The 14,576-nt window shown below is 35.3% G+C and overlaps 2 protein-coding genes across 2 annotated transcripts in view; both read right to left on the reverse strand.

Moving 5' to 3' along the window:
• Positions 1–2,865: 2,865 nt before the first annotated feature.
• On the reverse strand, positions 2,866–7,075 carry arl6 (ADP-ribosylation factor-like 6). Its single transcript, XM_056731015.1, has 9 exons — positions 6,892–7,075; positions 6,742–6,821; positions 5,933–6,078; positions 5,781–5,842; positions 5,621–5,689; positions 5,420–5,514; positions 5,171–5,300; positions 4,527–4,582; positions 2,866–3,907 (listed from the first exon to the last, which is right to left on the reverse strand). The coding sequence occupies exons 3-9, from the start codon at positions 6,053–6,055 to the stop codon at positions 3,882–3,884; spliced, it is 561 nt and encodes a 186-aa protein (XP_056586993.1). The 5' UTR covers positions 6,056–6,078; positions 6,742–6,821; positions 6,892–7,075; the 3' UTR covers positions 2,866–3,881.
• Positions 7,076–10,385: 3,310 nt separating this feature from the next.
• Positions 10,386–14,576, reverse strand: part of epha6 (eph receptor A6) — a 95,502-nt gene continuing 91,311 nt past the window's right edge. The window contains exons 16-18 of the mRNA XM_056771767.1: positions 13,528–13,677; positions 12,267–12,375; positions 10,386–12,015 (exon numbers count right to left, since the gene is read on the reverse strand). Coding sequence (XP_056627745.1) covers positions 11,980–12,015; positions 12,267–12,375; positions 13,528–13,677 — 295 coding nt within the window. The 3' untranslated portion in view covers positions 10,386–11,979. The remainder of the gene's footprint in view (positions 12,016–12,266; positions 12,376–13,527; positions 13,678–14,576) is intronic.

Raw genomic sequence — 14,576 nt, forward strand, 5'->3', positions numbered from 1 at the left:
CTTCTCTCTGCTAAAGTCGATGTATCTCTAAGGATCCGAAATTCATTGAGACCTACAATTTATAGAAAAATACATAAAGTTACGCAATTAAAAAAACAGGTTTTAAACAGTTAAAGCACTAGTTAATTCTCTAAAGATGATGCATAGTTCCATTTTGGACCAGAGACGTAAACTGGTGGGCTATTTTTAAAAATGTTTTAAATTTCACGCTCTATAATTACAGAGTTAACATTTCTTACTTAGGCTATCTAATGTAAACAATAAAAACAACAACTTGATCGTTCAAAATAATAAGAAAAGTGACTTACCTTGGTAAATAAGCCGGACGCAAAACTGCCACCAACACTACAATGAGCCTCAGATGAGGAGCGGAACCACACATTTCAGAGTGAGCCAAAGTTACAGTGAATCTTATAAGAGCGGGTTTCGTCAGAGGCTTGATGAACGTCAGAGAGATGTGAATGGGGGCTATTTATGAATAAAGATGTCAGATCGTGCAAACGAGCCGCGCGTCATTGGAGGTTATAAAGTCAAATGCAAATATGGAGACGGGGGAAAACAGCTGTAAATCAAGAGAAGTCCAATGTGCCGGTTCAATTGGAGTTTTACTTGAGGAAAATTTATGATAGTCACAGTCCATATGAGCCTATGTAAACGCTGATAAATCAATTTCGGTCTCGGGCAGCAGCAGCAGCAGCAGAGAAGCAGCAGGTGCGGGTACTGTCCATGGTGCTGAGAATCAAACAAGCAAGACAACTGTCAAAAGGGTCTTTTCTTAGACCCCACCCAAACGCGCTCATTTAATTTCGGTGCATTAAAGTCACGTAAAAAAGTGATGTACCTGGAAAGCCAACAGAACTAAGATGCTTATTTATGGAATAATAAGGCAATAAATAGACTGGAAAATGATATTTAGAAAACCATAGATGATTGCTGCAAACCCTTAAAGAGCGTTGAAGCTCTATTACAGAGACTAGACAGGTTTTGCCCAGATAGATTTCAGCTGGACATTTGAATAACAGGAAAGAAACTCTAGCACTTACGATTTTGGGAGTATAATTGCGCTATAGGCAAGTTTGACATTTATGTTCCTATAAAACAGCATATTCGTATATGTAGAAATAATCTTATGTTTTCTTTTGGGTACTTAAAATCTGTTTAGTTTCTTAAAAGAGAATGCAACTCTTAAAATGAGCCAATTCAATAGAAAAGAAGTCCAAATCGTCTACCTACTTCACTCAGACAAGACTAATTTAACTGGTAATATGACAGCTTGCCAAGTGAGTCCCAATTATATAGGCAGACGGGACTGTGCAGACTAACAGGTATTGAAGTTGTTTGTAGTTTAGAAAATGCTTGGGCAAGATCCACCCAAAAAGTTCCCAATTCCAAGATGTTGTTTTAAAAATTGCTAATGTGGTAAAAGAGAAATGTACTTTTGTCTGTTTTTTCAATGATGTTAAGCGTGATTTGACTTTTTTGCCAGAAAAGGCAACTTTTCTTGAAAAGCATTTCTTTCAAAAGTATATCTGGAATTATTTAGTTTTCACTAAGTGACTCACATGGGGATTGGTGCATGGAAACAGCCATGGTGTGAGCTTTTGCTCAGCTAATGAGCTTCCACATCTGTTTCGTGTTCTTTGAAGTGTGTCACTGTATAAAGGATGAACATCCAGTTTTTTGTAGAAACATTAACAGAGCATTTAACATAATTGCGAGCATTAATAACAAATAATTCAACCAATCCGAAATTTTGATTTAGGCCTGTATTAACACAACAAAATGTGTAGGCTTATGCGAGCAAGAATAATATTTGCACGGTTATGCAAATTCGTATGATTTATGAAAATAAATAAACTTGTATAATCTAACAAGTACTAGTTAATGCTGATGTTATTTTCTGGGATATTTAAAATAAAGTCAACTACTTGTTGTGGCTTTCAAAAGTGCTGAACCACAGAGTAGCATGCTTCTGCCACCTCGTGGAAGAAGGGGGAGCAACACATCTTTTTAATCGCTGAGCTTCTTGTACACAATAGAAAATATGATTTTAAGCAGGAAAGAATATCTTTATTCCACATTTAAAACGAGATATGATAAAGTGCCAAACAGCAATAACTACAGGCTACATGGCCCCGGATTCAAGGTCACGTCTGTTACGCATGGCTTAACGAGACACGAGAAGCTTCAGAGACGGACTAGTCTCCGCTGTTTTATATCTGTTGTCACTTTTTTAGACATCTGCACGCACTATCTGGTGCTGTGCCCACAATTCATTATATTAGAAATTCAGTATGTTCTTTATTTTAACAATTTATTTGGATATCTTTCCACCAACAGATGGAACATCTGGGCAAAATCTGAGCAAGTCTTGTAGGGTATTCTAGCCTTAAATGTAATTTATTTGTATTGCTAAAAAATCTTTTTTTTACAACCGTCATTTAACCAGATTCATCTCCAGCTGGAGCATCTTCGTTGGCAACACAAAATAGTTTAGTCTCTGAGAGGCCATGAAGGTGCAGCTGTATCAGTGAATCCATCAACAACAGATGGCCTGTGATTATAAGAGGTTCTGCCATACTTCATTCTTCAATATCTTATAGAGACGACTGTGCTGATTTGGTCCTAATGAACAAGGACATTTGATTTTCCATAACTTTGTAATAACAGCCATGGTACAAGTCTATCTACAGCAGCTGTCACTCAGATGATATTATGAGATCTGGCCATACTGATTATTTAAAGAGAAAGGACACACAAATATACATGTAAACAAGCAGTTAATCCTGTTTTTTTATGTGATCCTGGGTGGGATAGCATGTTAAATGAATAACCAATGAAAAATACAATTTAATACACAGAATAGCTCCTTAGTGACTGTTTATTATTTAAACATTCTATAACAAGATCCCGTAACAATTCATAAAAACACATTTGCTAAATACTTGTAAAACATTGAGAAAATTAAAAACATGCTGTCTTCACAAAACAAACCATACAGCAACTGTAACATTACGCTTTTAAACAAAATGCTTATGCTAAATAAATAAGTCCAAAACAAAGAGGATTTTATTTGTGATCAATAGACGTGTCATACTTTCAGCAAAAAAACATTTTCATTAAGGTTCAGAGGCAACATGAATAAAATGCATGAAAAGTATATCATACTAACGAATATGGGATCTAATAAAAAGCTTAAACTATTTTACAATTCAGAGTTTTCTATTCATTCCACGTAAACAAACACAGTTATAGCAGATATTAAATATGAAACAATCTGTATTTGCTACTGGAGATCTGCTTACTTTACAGTTTGCATTAGCAAACAAGATGTGTGGTAAAGTTTAAAATACGATCTCTGTCTGAAAGATATGCCCGAAAAAGGTTTTAAGAACAATGGTTTGTAGAATTTAAATTAATCTCCAAGTTGTGTAATATTTACTCAAGCAAAACTTATGGAAGGTACAAAAGACTGAGAATGCACTGTCATATAGGTCTTAACACAGAGCTCAGGTGATCCCAACTGATCATCACTAGGTTCAGGTGAAAAACATGGCCTTCCTGATTTTGCCAAGTGGTTGATGTCTTTAGGGCAACATCATGTTGATCCTAGGACAACATTTAAATCACAATCAGATTTCGAAAATAAGTTTGCAGTTCATTTGAAATGGGTTATGGTTAGGGTTGGGGTTTGGTGTGGGATTAGGTTTTAGGTTTTATTAATAAAAATGTTGTCCTTAGGTCCACGAATATATTGCCCTGAGGACATGAACCATTTGGCCAATTCAGGTCAAGTGTAAAACAAAGATACAATCAAAAAAAAAATCCTTGTTTCCACTAGGTCCATTGCAACTGTGATGATTCTGTTTATCAGGTTGGTTTTACGTTTTCATCGCTCTGATTTGATCTGTTAATGGGAGAAAACAAATAAGAAGATGTGTTACATAAACAGAACAACAACGTAACTGAACTGATTACACTGAACTAACTGTACTATGAATATAGGGTTTGGCTAACAGGAGGTCAGACATAAAAAGGTAGGTCTTTAAATTGTCAGCGTTTCTATGAAATAAAAGAAAATGACCAAGTATGGACAATAGATGTATGTGAACTCTGTAATTGTTACAGACTCTGATTGTTACAACATTTCACAAGCACAATACAATAGACAAGACAATAGGAAGGAAAATAGGTTTGCATCAATTTGGTTTGTATCCTATCCATAACTGAGAAATACAGTATATCCACCCCAAAAGCACAAAATTATACAAATACAAGTGCAAGAAAACAGCCTAAATGTATGTTCTTACAGTCTGACATAACAGTACAATAATCTATCAGTAAATACACACACGTGAATTCAATACTTACAGTGAAATTTGTTCTATGAATGAAATGGAACACAAGAGAAGATAATGCATTTACGTTTTACAATTCTATACCTGATCCTCTTTCAAGTGCCACTTGAGCATACCTCTAACAATTAAAAAGAAATCAAGGACACAAATGATGAAATGTGTATTTACCTTGTAGCCATTCTACACCCTCCTGAAGGCCTTCCCCTTTCACTGCATCACTGGCACTGAAAGATAACCACAGAGACTTTCTGTGATGCTTTGCATTTGGTGTGAATTCATAATAGTTCACAAAATGAATCTCACAGGGATAGTTCACACAAAAATGAGAATTCTGTCATGAATTACTCTTTACTTGTTCCAAACCTGTATACATTTCTTTATTTTGTTTCAGACAAATAAAGATAATTGGAAGAATGTTAGCAACTGACATTTCTGAGGCATCATAGACTACCATAGTAGTAAAAAATGTAAATGTAGTCAAAGCTGTCCCACATTTTTATGAAATACTGTATCTTGTTTTTTATTCAACAGAACAACAAAAAAATACAATTAGGTTTCCTACTATGGAAGTCAACGATGCCCCAGAAAGTCAGTTGCTAACATTCTCCCAAATATACAGGTTTGATGACAATGTTAATTTTTGGGTGGACTATCTCTTTAAATTCAATATTCCATGTTATCTCCATTAATTAAGTAATAGCAATACACAGGAATTAGAAAAAAAAACATCATTTAAAAAAAGGTAAATATCATGTCAAACTGCAGTTTCTAAATACCACATACTACCAGCTAGCCAGTTTTTCTTGACTCACCAGATATGCCAGGGTTTGTCCTTAATGTTTTCAAGACACAAGAGTTGGGAAACTGTTACAGCAGACAATGCATCTCTGAGGTCCATCTTGTTGGCAAAGAACAGAATGGGTATCCTCCTGTGCTTAATGTCTGAGACAGATGAGATGAGCATTTGAATGGTCTTACTTATATAATGATTAATTCATTGAGAAATAGCCTTCATGATAATTGTTGGTGTTAGAGACAGTCAGTCAGAAAAAAAGAAATACCGGGATGATTCAAAAGTGTGTCCAGTTCATCTTTTGCCACCACCATTCTTAGTTTATCTCCACTGTCAATCACATATATGATGGCGTGACCATCCCTGTAAAAACAACATGGCTCTCATGAAAACCATAAGAAGGTGCGTGGTGGCACCTAGTTCCATTAGAAAGTGCTGTTTCAAAGAATATGAAACAGAAGAAACTCACTTGTAATAGTGTTCCCAGAGATTTCTGTACCTGCCTTGCCCCGACATGTCGAAAACTGTGAAAGAAAGTCTTTAGAGAAAGGAAAGTTGTTGTGTTATTAAATGTCTAAATATGGTCTAACTAACTATACACTTAATATAAACCTCATTCAAATATCCACCCAGAGCTCTTAAACTTTTCTATGCTGAAACCAATGGTTGGAACGATGTCTTGAGCCTGAGCCTGCAAAAAGATAAATAAGTACTGAAGCAGTGAGCGCAACACAAAACTCATTGAACTGTTTCATATGAGGCACACAGGAAGATGTCCTACATTGGACGGCTTTAACTGGTTGATGATGGTCGTCTTCCCGCTGTTGTCCAGACCCAAACACAGTACATTTACTTCTCTCTTTTTGAGACCCAGCCAACTCGTAAGCTTGTCAAAAAGCCCCATTTGTTAAGTAGGTTGGAGAGTTTCTGGAGAAAGATCACATTAAACACAAGCTACATTAGATTCCTATTCATCCATTGAACCCAGGTTGACAAATACTTGATACAGAATCTCTTATTTCATTAACTATGTAGCTAGTTTGTAATACATTGTCAGTGTTTTGGATAAGAAAACCGAGTTGTTTGTCGTCTTGTTTTCTTAATAATCCGATTTAGGTGAATTAACTTAACCGGTGAGAAGATAGGCAAGAAGCAACCAGCTAATGGCATTAGTAACGTTATTTGATCAAAGTTCGCTGCGCATGTAGTACTTAAAGCGTTAACATTTAAATATCGGGGTATTTTTATGGTTTTTATTTGGGTTAAATACCACTTGTTGTCTCTCAGATATAATATAGTTTTATTCACAATAAAGACAGAGACAGTAGAGAAACTGTCATGGTAACACATGACCAAACAAAAGCAATAGGCTAATCTACGAGAACACACTTTAATCCGCTGAGCTCATTAGCACAAGGCGCTAACGCTGCACATGAACGGACATGCTAAACTAAATCAAACGCTTCTATCCGTTGTTTATTTCATCTAACGCATTCAACAAAAACCATAGAAGACTTCACGCGGCAAAATTTTTTTTGAGAGTTGTCTTTTTTTGCAGATGAAGGCGTTATAGTTAGCAAACTTGCTAACCTGCTCAACCAGCCTGTTTTTAGGACAAGATCCTCTTTGCTCTCCTTTGTTGCACCGGCTTGGCTCAAGATCTGTATCGTCTGGAAAAAGAGTGATCCGTTTAAATTGTGTTATGCTCAGAGCAGGGAGAGTTGTGTAAGTTACGCTTACCTGGCGTTCTTGAAACCCGAGTCTCGCTCTCGCAGACCGCTGCTAGGAGACCGATGACGCCTTTTTCTCTCACACATTTTATCTCTAGGGCGACCTCACATGAAAAACATCTGAACTGCAGCTTTGATAAAGCGCCTTTTTGCTCATTCATTACAGGTTTTTTCGATTGATAACACACAATTCATGAAACAATTCACAATTTTCTGACAACTATGAACACATTTTCAGAACAAAACACCACCTTGTCCAAACCCCACACGCAAACAGCCTCATTCTGCAAAGGCTTGACCATGTTCTCATTCAGAAAACACACACAATATAATGAACTGAAGTGTCAAGATGTAAACTGAAATAGCACACATTTATCTATCAGTAAACTTTCAGTGGCAAAACTGATGACACACCGATCAGAATCTCAGGATCATTGTGAATGCTAGAATCATCTACCGAGCTTTAAACTACTTACAGTATACATACAGCTTTTTCACAGTACACACTTTATATGAGAGACAATTCCCTATTCTGTATCCAGTAAACTGTACGTGTACAACCTCAAATTTGATTGCCAAGTTTACAAATGTGCATTTGTTGCCTTTTTTACCAGTTCAGTATTTTTTGCTGAAAATAGTATGCTTTTAGGAAATTGGGCCAACGTTTCAGAGGATGACATATTTATCTACATTTCCTCCTATTGACTAATGGCTTCACTGTTTTGTTTGCTTCATCTTCTCTTATCTTTTTGGATAAAAGCATCTGCTAAATGCCTGAATGTAAATTTAATTTGTGCAGTTGTGCACTGCATTGTGTTGCATGACCAGTTCATATTGTTCTTTGGTTTTTGAACTTTTCTTGTCATGTAAGATCATCTTCATTTTCTTTACAGCAGTGTAATGGTTTATTTTAATTTTTTCCTAAATCTCATTCTTGCACTATGCTCTATGTGCACTCTTTTATTATTTATATTATAATCAACACTTAACTGTCAAATTATTCTTGAATCCCAATAAGAGGTTTTAGTAGCAGTGTGTTGATTTGATCTCACCAGTGTAAGACTATGTTGTAGTGTGTCATATCTGGGAGAGCAGTTTGGTTTTTAAGCAAGTTTGAATGGTTTTGTGAAGAGAGCTTAATTTTGACCTGAAAATAGGATGTTTGGGGAATTGGGTGAGCTGATATGGATTTGTGTTCACTGTTTTGAGAATACGAGGCATAATATTAAGAAATGTGTTTAAGCAATCGAGAAAAACTGAAATATTGCAATAATTCAGTTTTTTTAGGCAAGTGCATTTGGAGTGCAACTCCACAATATATGTGTAATACGGTTCAATAAAAGGAAGGAAGGAGGTCTTGACTGTCTTTGGCCTCGGTCTTGTCTTGGTCTCAGACATAGTGGTCTTGGGATTTTATTTCAAGACCGGTCAAGACCACAGCTCTGGGAATGACACTCAATTGTTGGTGCATTGTTTGATTTATGTGTTATCATCATTCATGTAATTGGATGTTAAACTTCAATCACTGACTTATGTCTTCTTTATTCTTTTGTTACTACCTGTGCTTGTAAGAGATGAATGGGTAAAATAAATCTGTCAACAAAATGAATACAAAGGCCCACATATTTTAAGATGTGATTGCAAAAAAGGTACTTGTATTAGATGGTGTTTCTTTATATTATAACATCTGACCTGATCTGAAAACGTTATATTGAATTTATACAATCATTCAATTAACCACGAGTTAGTAAGTGACAACATACACAAGTTTTTGTTCTATTTTGGCTATTCCCAAACAAATCTAGAACAAATCAGAATTTTTGTGCGTTTCTGAGCAAAGCACAGTTACTTTGCTACTGAGTAGATAAGAACACTTACTGTAGAATGCATGATTCTGAAATTATGACTTTTTAGTGTTATGTGGATCTTTTGGCTGGTATTGGTCTTGACTCGGTCATGGCCTGCCTTGGTCTTTTCTTGGTCTCAGCCCCTCAGTCTTGTTCTTGTCTTGGTATCGACACCCTCTGGGCTTGGTTTAGGTGTTCTTGAATACAACACTACTGGGACCAGACTCCGCGTGAGCTACCGTTTTATATTGCATTAAAAAAAGTATTTTTGATTTTTGCGAAAATTGCTGAGTAAATTGCCTAATGGGTCGGTTACATCTTCAAGAAAACATTTGTAATGGTCCCTCTTTTGTAAGTTGCTAGGATAATTAAATAATGAAATGTTATTTAAAAGACAATTTAATGTTGTGAATATTTAAATCAAATGCTGAACCATCTTTTAAGTATTTTAAATTATATTTGACCACAAAGTTGTCATATTCTTGGAAGGAGTAACAGCAGCGTTTCACAACACACTTGTCATATGAGGTTTAAATGTAAATAGGCCTACATTAATTAATACTTGTTGACCAGAATCATTTTTTCGACCTATTTGTTTTGTTCAAAACCTTGCATTTTTGCTATTTCATTAGCAATTTTGTGTTTCATAATTTCTTTCTTATATTACATGCATGTTTAACAACCATGTGTTGGGTTTACATGTTTTGTAGGGACTTTCTACATTACCATTTTTATACAAACTGTATATTCAATCTCCTAACACAAACCTTTCAGAATGTCTTACATTTTCAATAAACATTACTTAAAGGAGGCATGAATTAAAATCACAATTTTAACCCAAGCTTTTGTTATATAAGAGGGAATCAGGCCAAGCGTATTAATTGCAGAGGTTGTCTGTGATCTTAAGCTCGTGCGAATCGGTATCTCTGTGATTTGGCAGAATCTTTTATAATTTTTCAAGGTTTTCTCCACCGTTTGCAAATAATGGAGACTGTTTTGAAGTGTTTTGGTATTATTTCAGGTGCTGGGTGAAATCCAGAAGTCACAGGGAGTCTCCCGTTTGTTTATTTATTATGGAAACTCTCATAATATTTGAGACCTGCGATCGCGGTGATCTTTTGTCCGGTTCACGATCACGGGTCTCACATTCTGGCAGCTACGGTCATATATCATTAAACACCATACAATTTTCGGCTATACAAACTATACGCAAAGCCTTGCCACCACATTTGGGACATAAGTCAGTAAATTTGAGTTAAATCCTCCCTTGCGAATGCCTCACATGAAATACTGATGTGGGGAGTAATTTATAAATCACAGAAGGTCTCCAGATAATACTAATGCCGTGTGAAAACTGCCAATGGTACTTATGTGTAACCTTACGTTACGTCTCGAATCAAATTCACAGAAGGCTCAAACTACCCAAACTGCTGTCCAATCAAAGCAGTGGACGTTTACTTATAAATGTCTTCAATGCGGCATGGCCATTAAAACTGAGGCCTCAAAACCCGGGTAGAAGATAACTTATTACTTCTTGATTTTTATGTTTTTTAATATAAAAACCATGCAAATGTCATACCTAGAACTCATACAACAGTATAAAACATTTAACAAGGCCAGTTCATGAGACCTTTAACTTGATTCACATGCTGTTTTATTCATTCAAGACCTTTTTTTGTTGGTCTTGTCTCAGTCTCAATTTTCTTTGATCTTTTCTTGGTCTCAGGATTTTTGTTTTTGTTTAACAACCACTTGTTGGGTTTCCATGTTTAATGGGGACTTACTACATGACAAATTGTATATTCTATCCCCTGACTCAAACCTTTCATTTATACATATCCATATTATATAAGTTAATTTGATTCATACACTGTTTAATTCATGGAAACCAAAAAAGTCCCCACAAGGTATAAAAATACCGGTCTTACCATCTATGTGGGGCCCCAGCTGACTTCCGCAAGGGGGGTCTCAATAAGACTAATATTTTAAAATGAGACAAAATAAGCATAAAAAAACAAAAAATTCTATATTTCTTGGTTATTTTATAATAAATAAACGTTTTTACAATGTCAAGCTCTCCCCATGAGGCCTGGATCATGGGTTCTTCTCCTACATGTCAAACAAAAGCTGTACCTCTTTGTTATGATAAATATGTTGTAATAGACTCATTAAGAACACAAGAAGTATCTGTTAACTTTAATTTTTACAAACATTCAACCTATATCACCTTTGATCTCTCTTTACTTTTTATAAATTATAAAAAATAATGTACAATTAGTTTACTATGAACAATACATCATGATTACCCAGAGTTTTCCCTTGTCCTGCTTGAAGCACTCTGTTCCCTTTGATTTTCAACATTTGAACATTGCAACTTGAGGGTCGACAAGTGGTCTCAGTGTCCTGAACATTCGTTCAGCCAATAGGGTGGGGGTAGATTCTCAGCTTAATAACATGGGGTACAGTATTGTGCGTTCATACGTCTGTGTGGAAGCCAAGAAGACCTGCTACAGACAGTTTTGTATGTAGACTTATAGTGTTTATCTAATATCTATATGAGTACATTTTACTGCGATCTGTTACTTAAACCATTCTCCTCTACATGACAATAGATTCTTAGTCACAAGGCAAACTGATTAAACTATCAAAGGTGTCTAAGACACTGTACACAACAGTAGACTGAACAAATGTGTGCAGATCTCAAATCTTGTCTAAGTGGATTGTTATACGTTTGTTCAGTTTGACCATGGTGCACAGGGTTAAGGAAATGGCTTACAGTCTTCTGAAAGGTCAGACTTTATCCACCTAGCTGACAGCCTGAGGAAGTCAATGGTTTGTGTGGTATTTTTAAAACAGAGCTATATAACGCTCTTCACTACCTTGGCTCTTTTCTTGGTTTTCTAAAGACTGCACATATTGCTTAGAGAAAAATATTAAACAAAGTGCAACCCAAATGAAACGAATTCACACACATACAAATATCAGGATAAATATCAGATGTGATAAACAATGTATAATAGCCATTTAAAGCTGAAGACATTCAACAGATCCATAGTCTCTCATCTTAGAGGCTCTGGAAGAAGCTTGATGAATAAGAGAAAAAAACCTCTTAAGACACAATCAATTCAATACATTAAAATAGCAAATATACTAAAAGTTCTCAGATTTGGAGTCCAGTCAATCCCAGAACTTGCAGGATGATTGACAGATGACATCTTCGTAACATTAGAATGGTGCCATTGTTCCATTGTTTACTGTGGTTCCTCTGGGTAAACGGTCCAATTTTCCTGTTACACACACAGTTCATCAAGAAGACAAACAATTCAGGACATTTAGTATCTTTCTTCGGGGTCTTTGCGATTGTGTTCTTATATGTGTGTTTCAAGTCTTCTGATTGAAATCGAGGCTGCTGAGCTTATGATCAGGCCAAAAAGCAGACAGTCCAGACCACAGGGGCTTTGTGTTTGTGTTTTAAGGGAGATGCTGGGGTATGCATTTGTATGAGTGTGCGTGTATATGTGTACATGTGTTTTCATACATGGAAGCCACTCTGCTGAACATGAAGGAACTGCAGTCGAAGTGCCTGTATGCTGCTCACTATCCTCCTCTGGTGGCCAATCAGGGAAACCCCAATTCTTCTTACATCACTGTTTGGAGGAGAATTCTCACGGGGTTAAAACTGGGACAGAATGTAATTTGCCACCCAAAAAAATCTAATGCTCTGAAATGCTATTTACACTACTGGTCAAAAGGTTTTGGACACTTCCTGGCCGACTTATTAATATTTTTTCACATTAAAAAAATATTGTAAAATTAACAAAACTGTAGAATAACAGAGAGGGAACTATAAGGATTATGTTTCCATTAAAAAAAAAAAAATGTTATAATTTACCATTTACATTTTGCCTAAAATTAGCAGAAATGTTCTCTTGCCATTTTCTAAAGCAGCTTATTGGGATTTCACCACAAAATGCTTTGTAAACCAAATTACAGGAGTTCCCATCTGTTCTTTGCTTTTACGTACTGCTCTTTTTTCATTATTTAGTCAAAGTCAACCATTTTTATGGATAATTTTTTTATTAAATAAAAAGTTTATATTTGCACAATTATATTTTTGTCTACAAAATTCATTTAAGATATTTAAGCATACACCTTCAGATGAAAACCTTTTTAACACAATGACAAACATTTTATTTAAGTGTCCAAAAACTTTTGACTGGTAGTGTACATCATTTACTATATTGGCTATTTAGTATAGGTCATATTTATGAGGTCATATATAGTCATAATAACATAGTATAAAACATAATCTGAGCGATGTCTTCAACACATTATGATTTTTTTTAAACAAATGTAACCTGTACCATTATATCCTTTACTCTATTTCTTTTATAATATTTCTTAAAATGTAATAGTGTAAACAGTAATTATTACAATGATTGTTTAGCAGCATATTGTCTGAACACTGTATTGCTATGCATTCCTGGAAGTTGTTGTTAATTTGTTTTCAGTTATTTTGTTACCCCAAAAATAAACTTTTTGAATTCAATGACAATCTTATTTCTCAAAAGTTCCTGTTTATTTTGTGACACAATAAATGGCTTAAATCTTAGACCTTATATGCTAAATTGAAAATAATTGTTAAAACTAATGAGGACGAAACATCTCTGAATGAATGAAACTATTGCCTTAGGGTGAAAACTTAAGGCAAGATCAATAATATTCACATGTAATAACTGCAGCACACATGAAACAATAATATCAACTGAACAGAATTGTATAGTTTCGACTCCACTCACTCTATACTCATGCTGGAGATTGAATCCATGGTTGTATACCCTGCTGCTATGAAGTTGTTCTTGTATTGGCTCATTTTGATGGAGTCCAACCAATCACTGATGGATATGAAGAGAGGGTAGTCTGGCATATCCTCAGGGGATTCTGGAAAGCTGTTTAAACATGCAGCAAAAAACAATGTACAATCACTTGGAACTGAGACAAGTTCTGAGGTTTAGGTTTAATTTGATTAATTCCCCGAAGGAAACTGGCAACATATCAAGAATTGTATCTGCCTCGGGAACATGTTCTTCAAGCAGCCGCTAAATACGAACACGTTTAAAAGCTTGATACATGATGATGGTTTTGCTGTTTAAGATCAGTTTTTTATACTGTCTCTCATAGTGCATCTGAATCAGCTCAATATTACAGTAATAAACCCTATAAAGTGACCAAAAGGTTGGCCAAATGTCAAAATTATCCACTGTACAAAAAAGGTAGTTCTCTCTTAAAATTCCCCACAATGCATATCAAAAAAATGAAGCATTATTAATCACTATGACAACAGCGGACCCATTTCACATTTCTGCACTCGCTGGTTAGCGCAACTATGGCTACTGTTGAGGTGTATGTGTTTTTGTTTTTAAATGGTCAGAAAATTAACAAAATTTTGAATTATTTAGTTTGAACTGCAGTACTTAATTTTTATTCATGCAAACCTCCTTTTTAATTTTTTTTTGTTTTTTTTTCCCCCCATTTACATTGTTCTATAAATTATGTCTTTACACTTCATGTTTATAACATTTCTAATATTGCAATGAAAATGGTTTGTTTACTGCAGTCGCTTAAAATGTCAATTATTGCATGTCGTCTTTCAAATAAATTTGTCACCTGTTAAAACTCGATAAAGGTTACAAGATCTTTTTTGAATTGTGTGACATTTTGCTACACAATTAAGCCACTTGAGATTGATTTGTCATTTTCCCAGCATGAATTGTCTTTTGCAGGTGCATGTGTACATGACATATTCATTTACGATGTAGGATATTGATTGAGATGCACTCTTATTGAC

The sequence above is a fragment of the Triplophysa dalaica genome, chromosome 2, assembly GCF_015846415.1.
Source record: "Triplophysa dalaica isolate WHDGS20190420 chromosome 2, ASM1584641v1, whole genome shotgun sequence".
Lineage (NCBI taxonomy): Eukaryota > Metazoa > Chordata > Actinopteri > Cypriniformes > Nemacheilidae > Triplophysa > Triplophysa dalaica.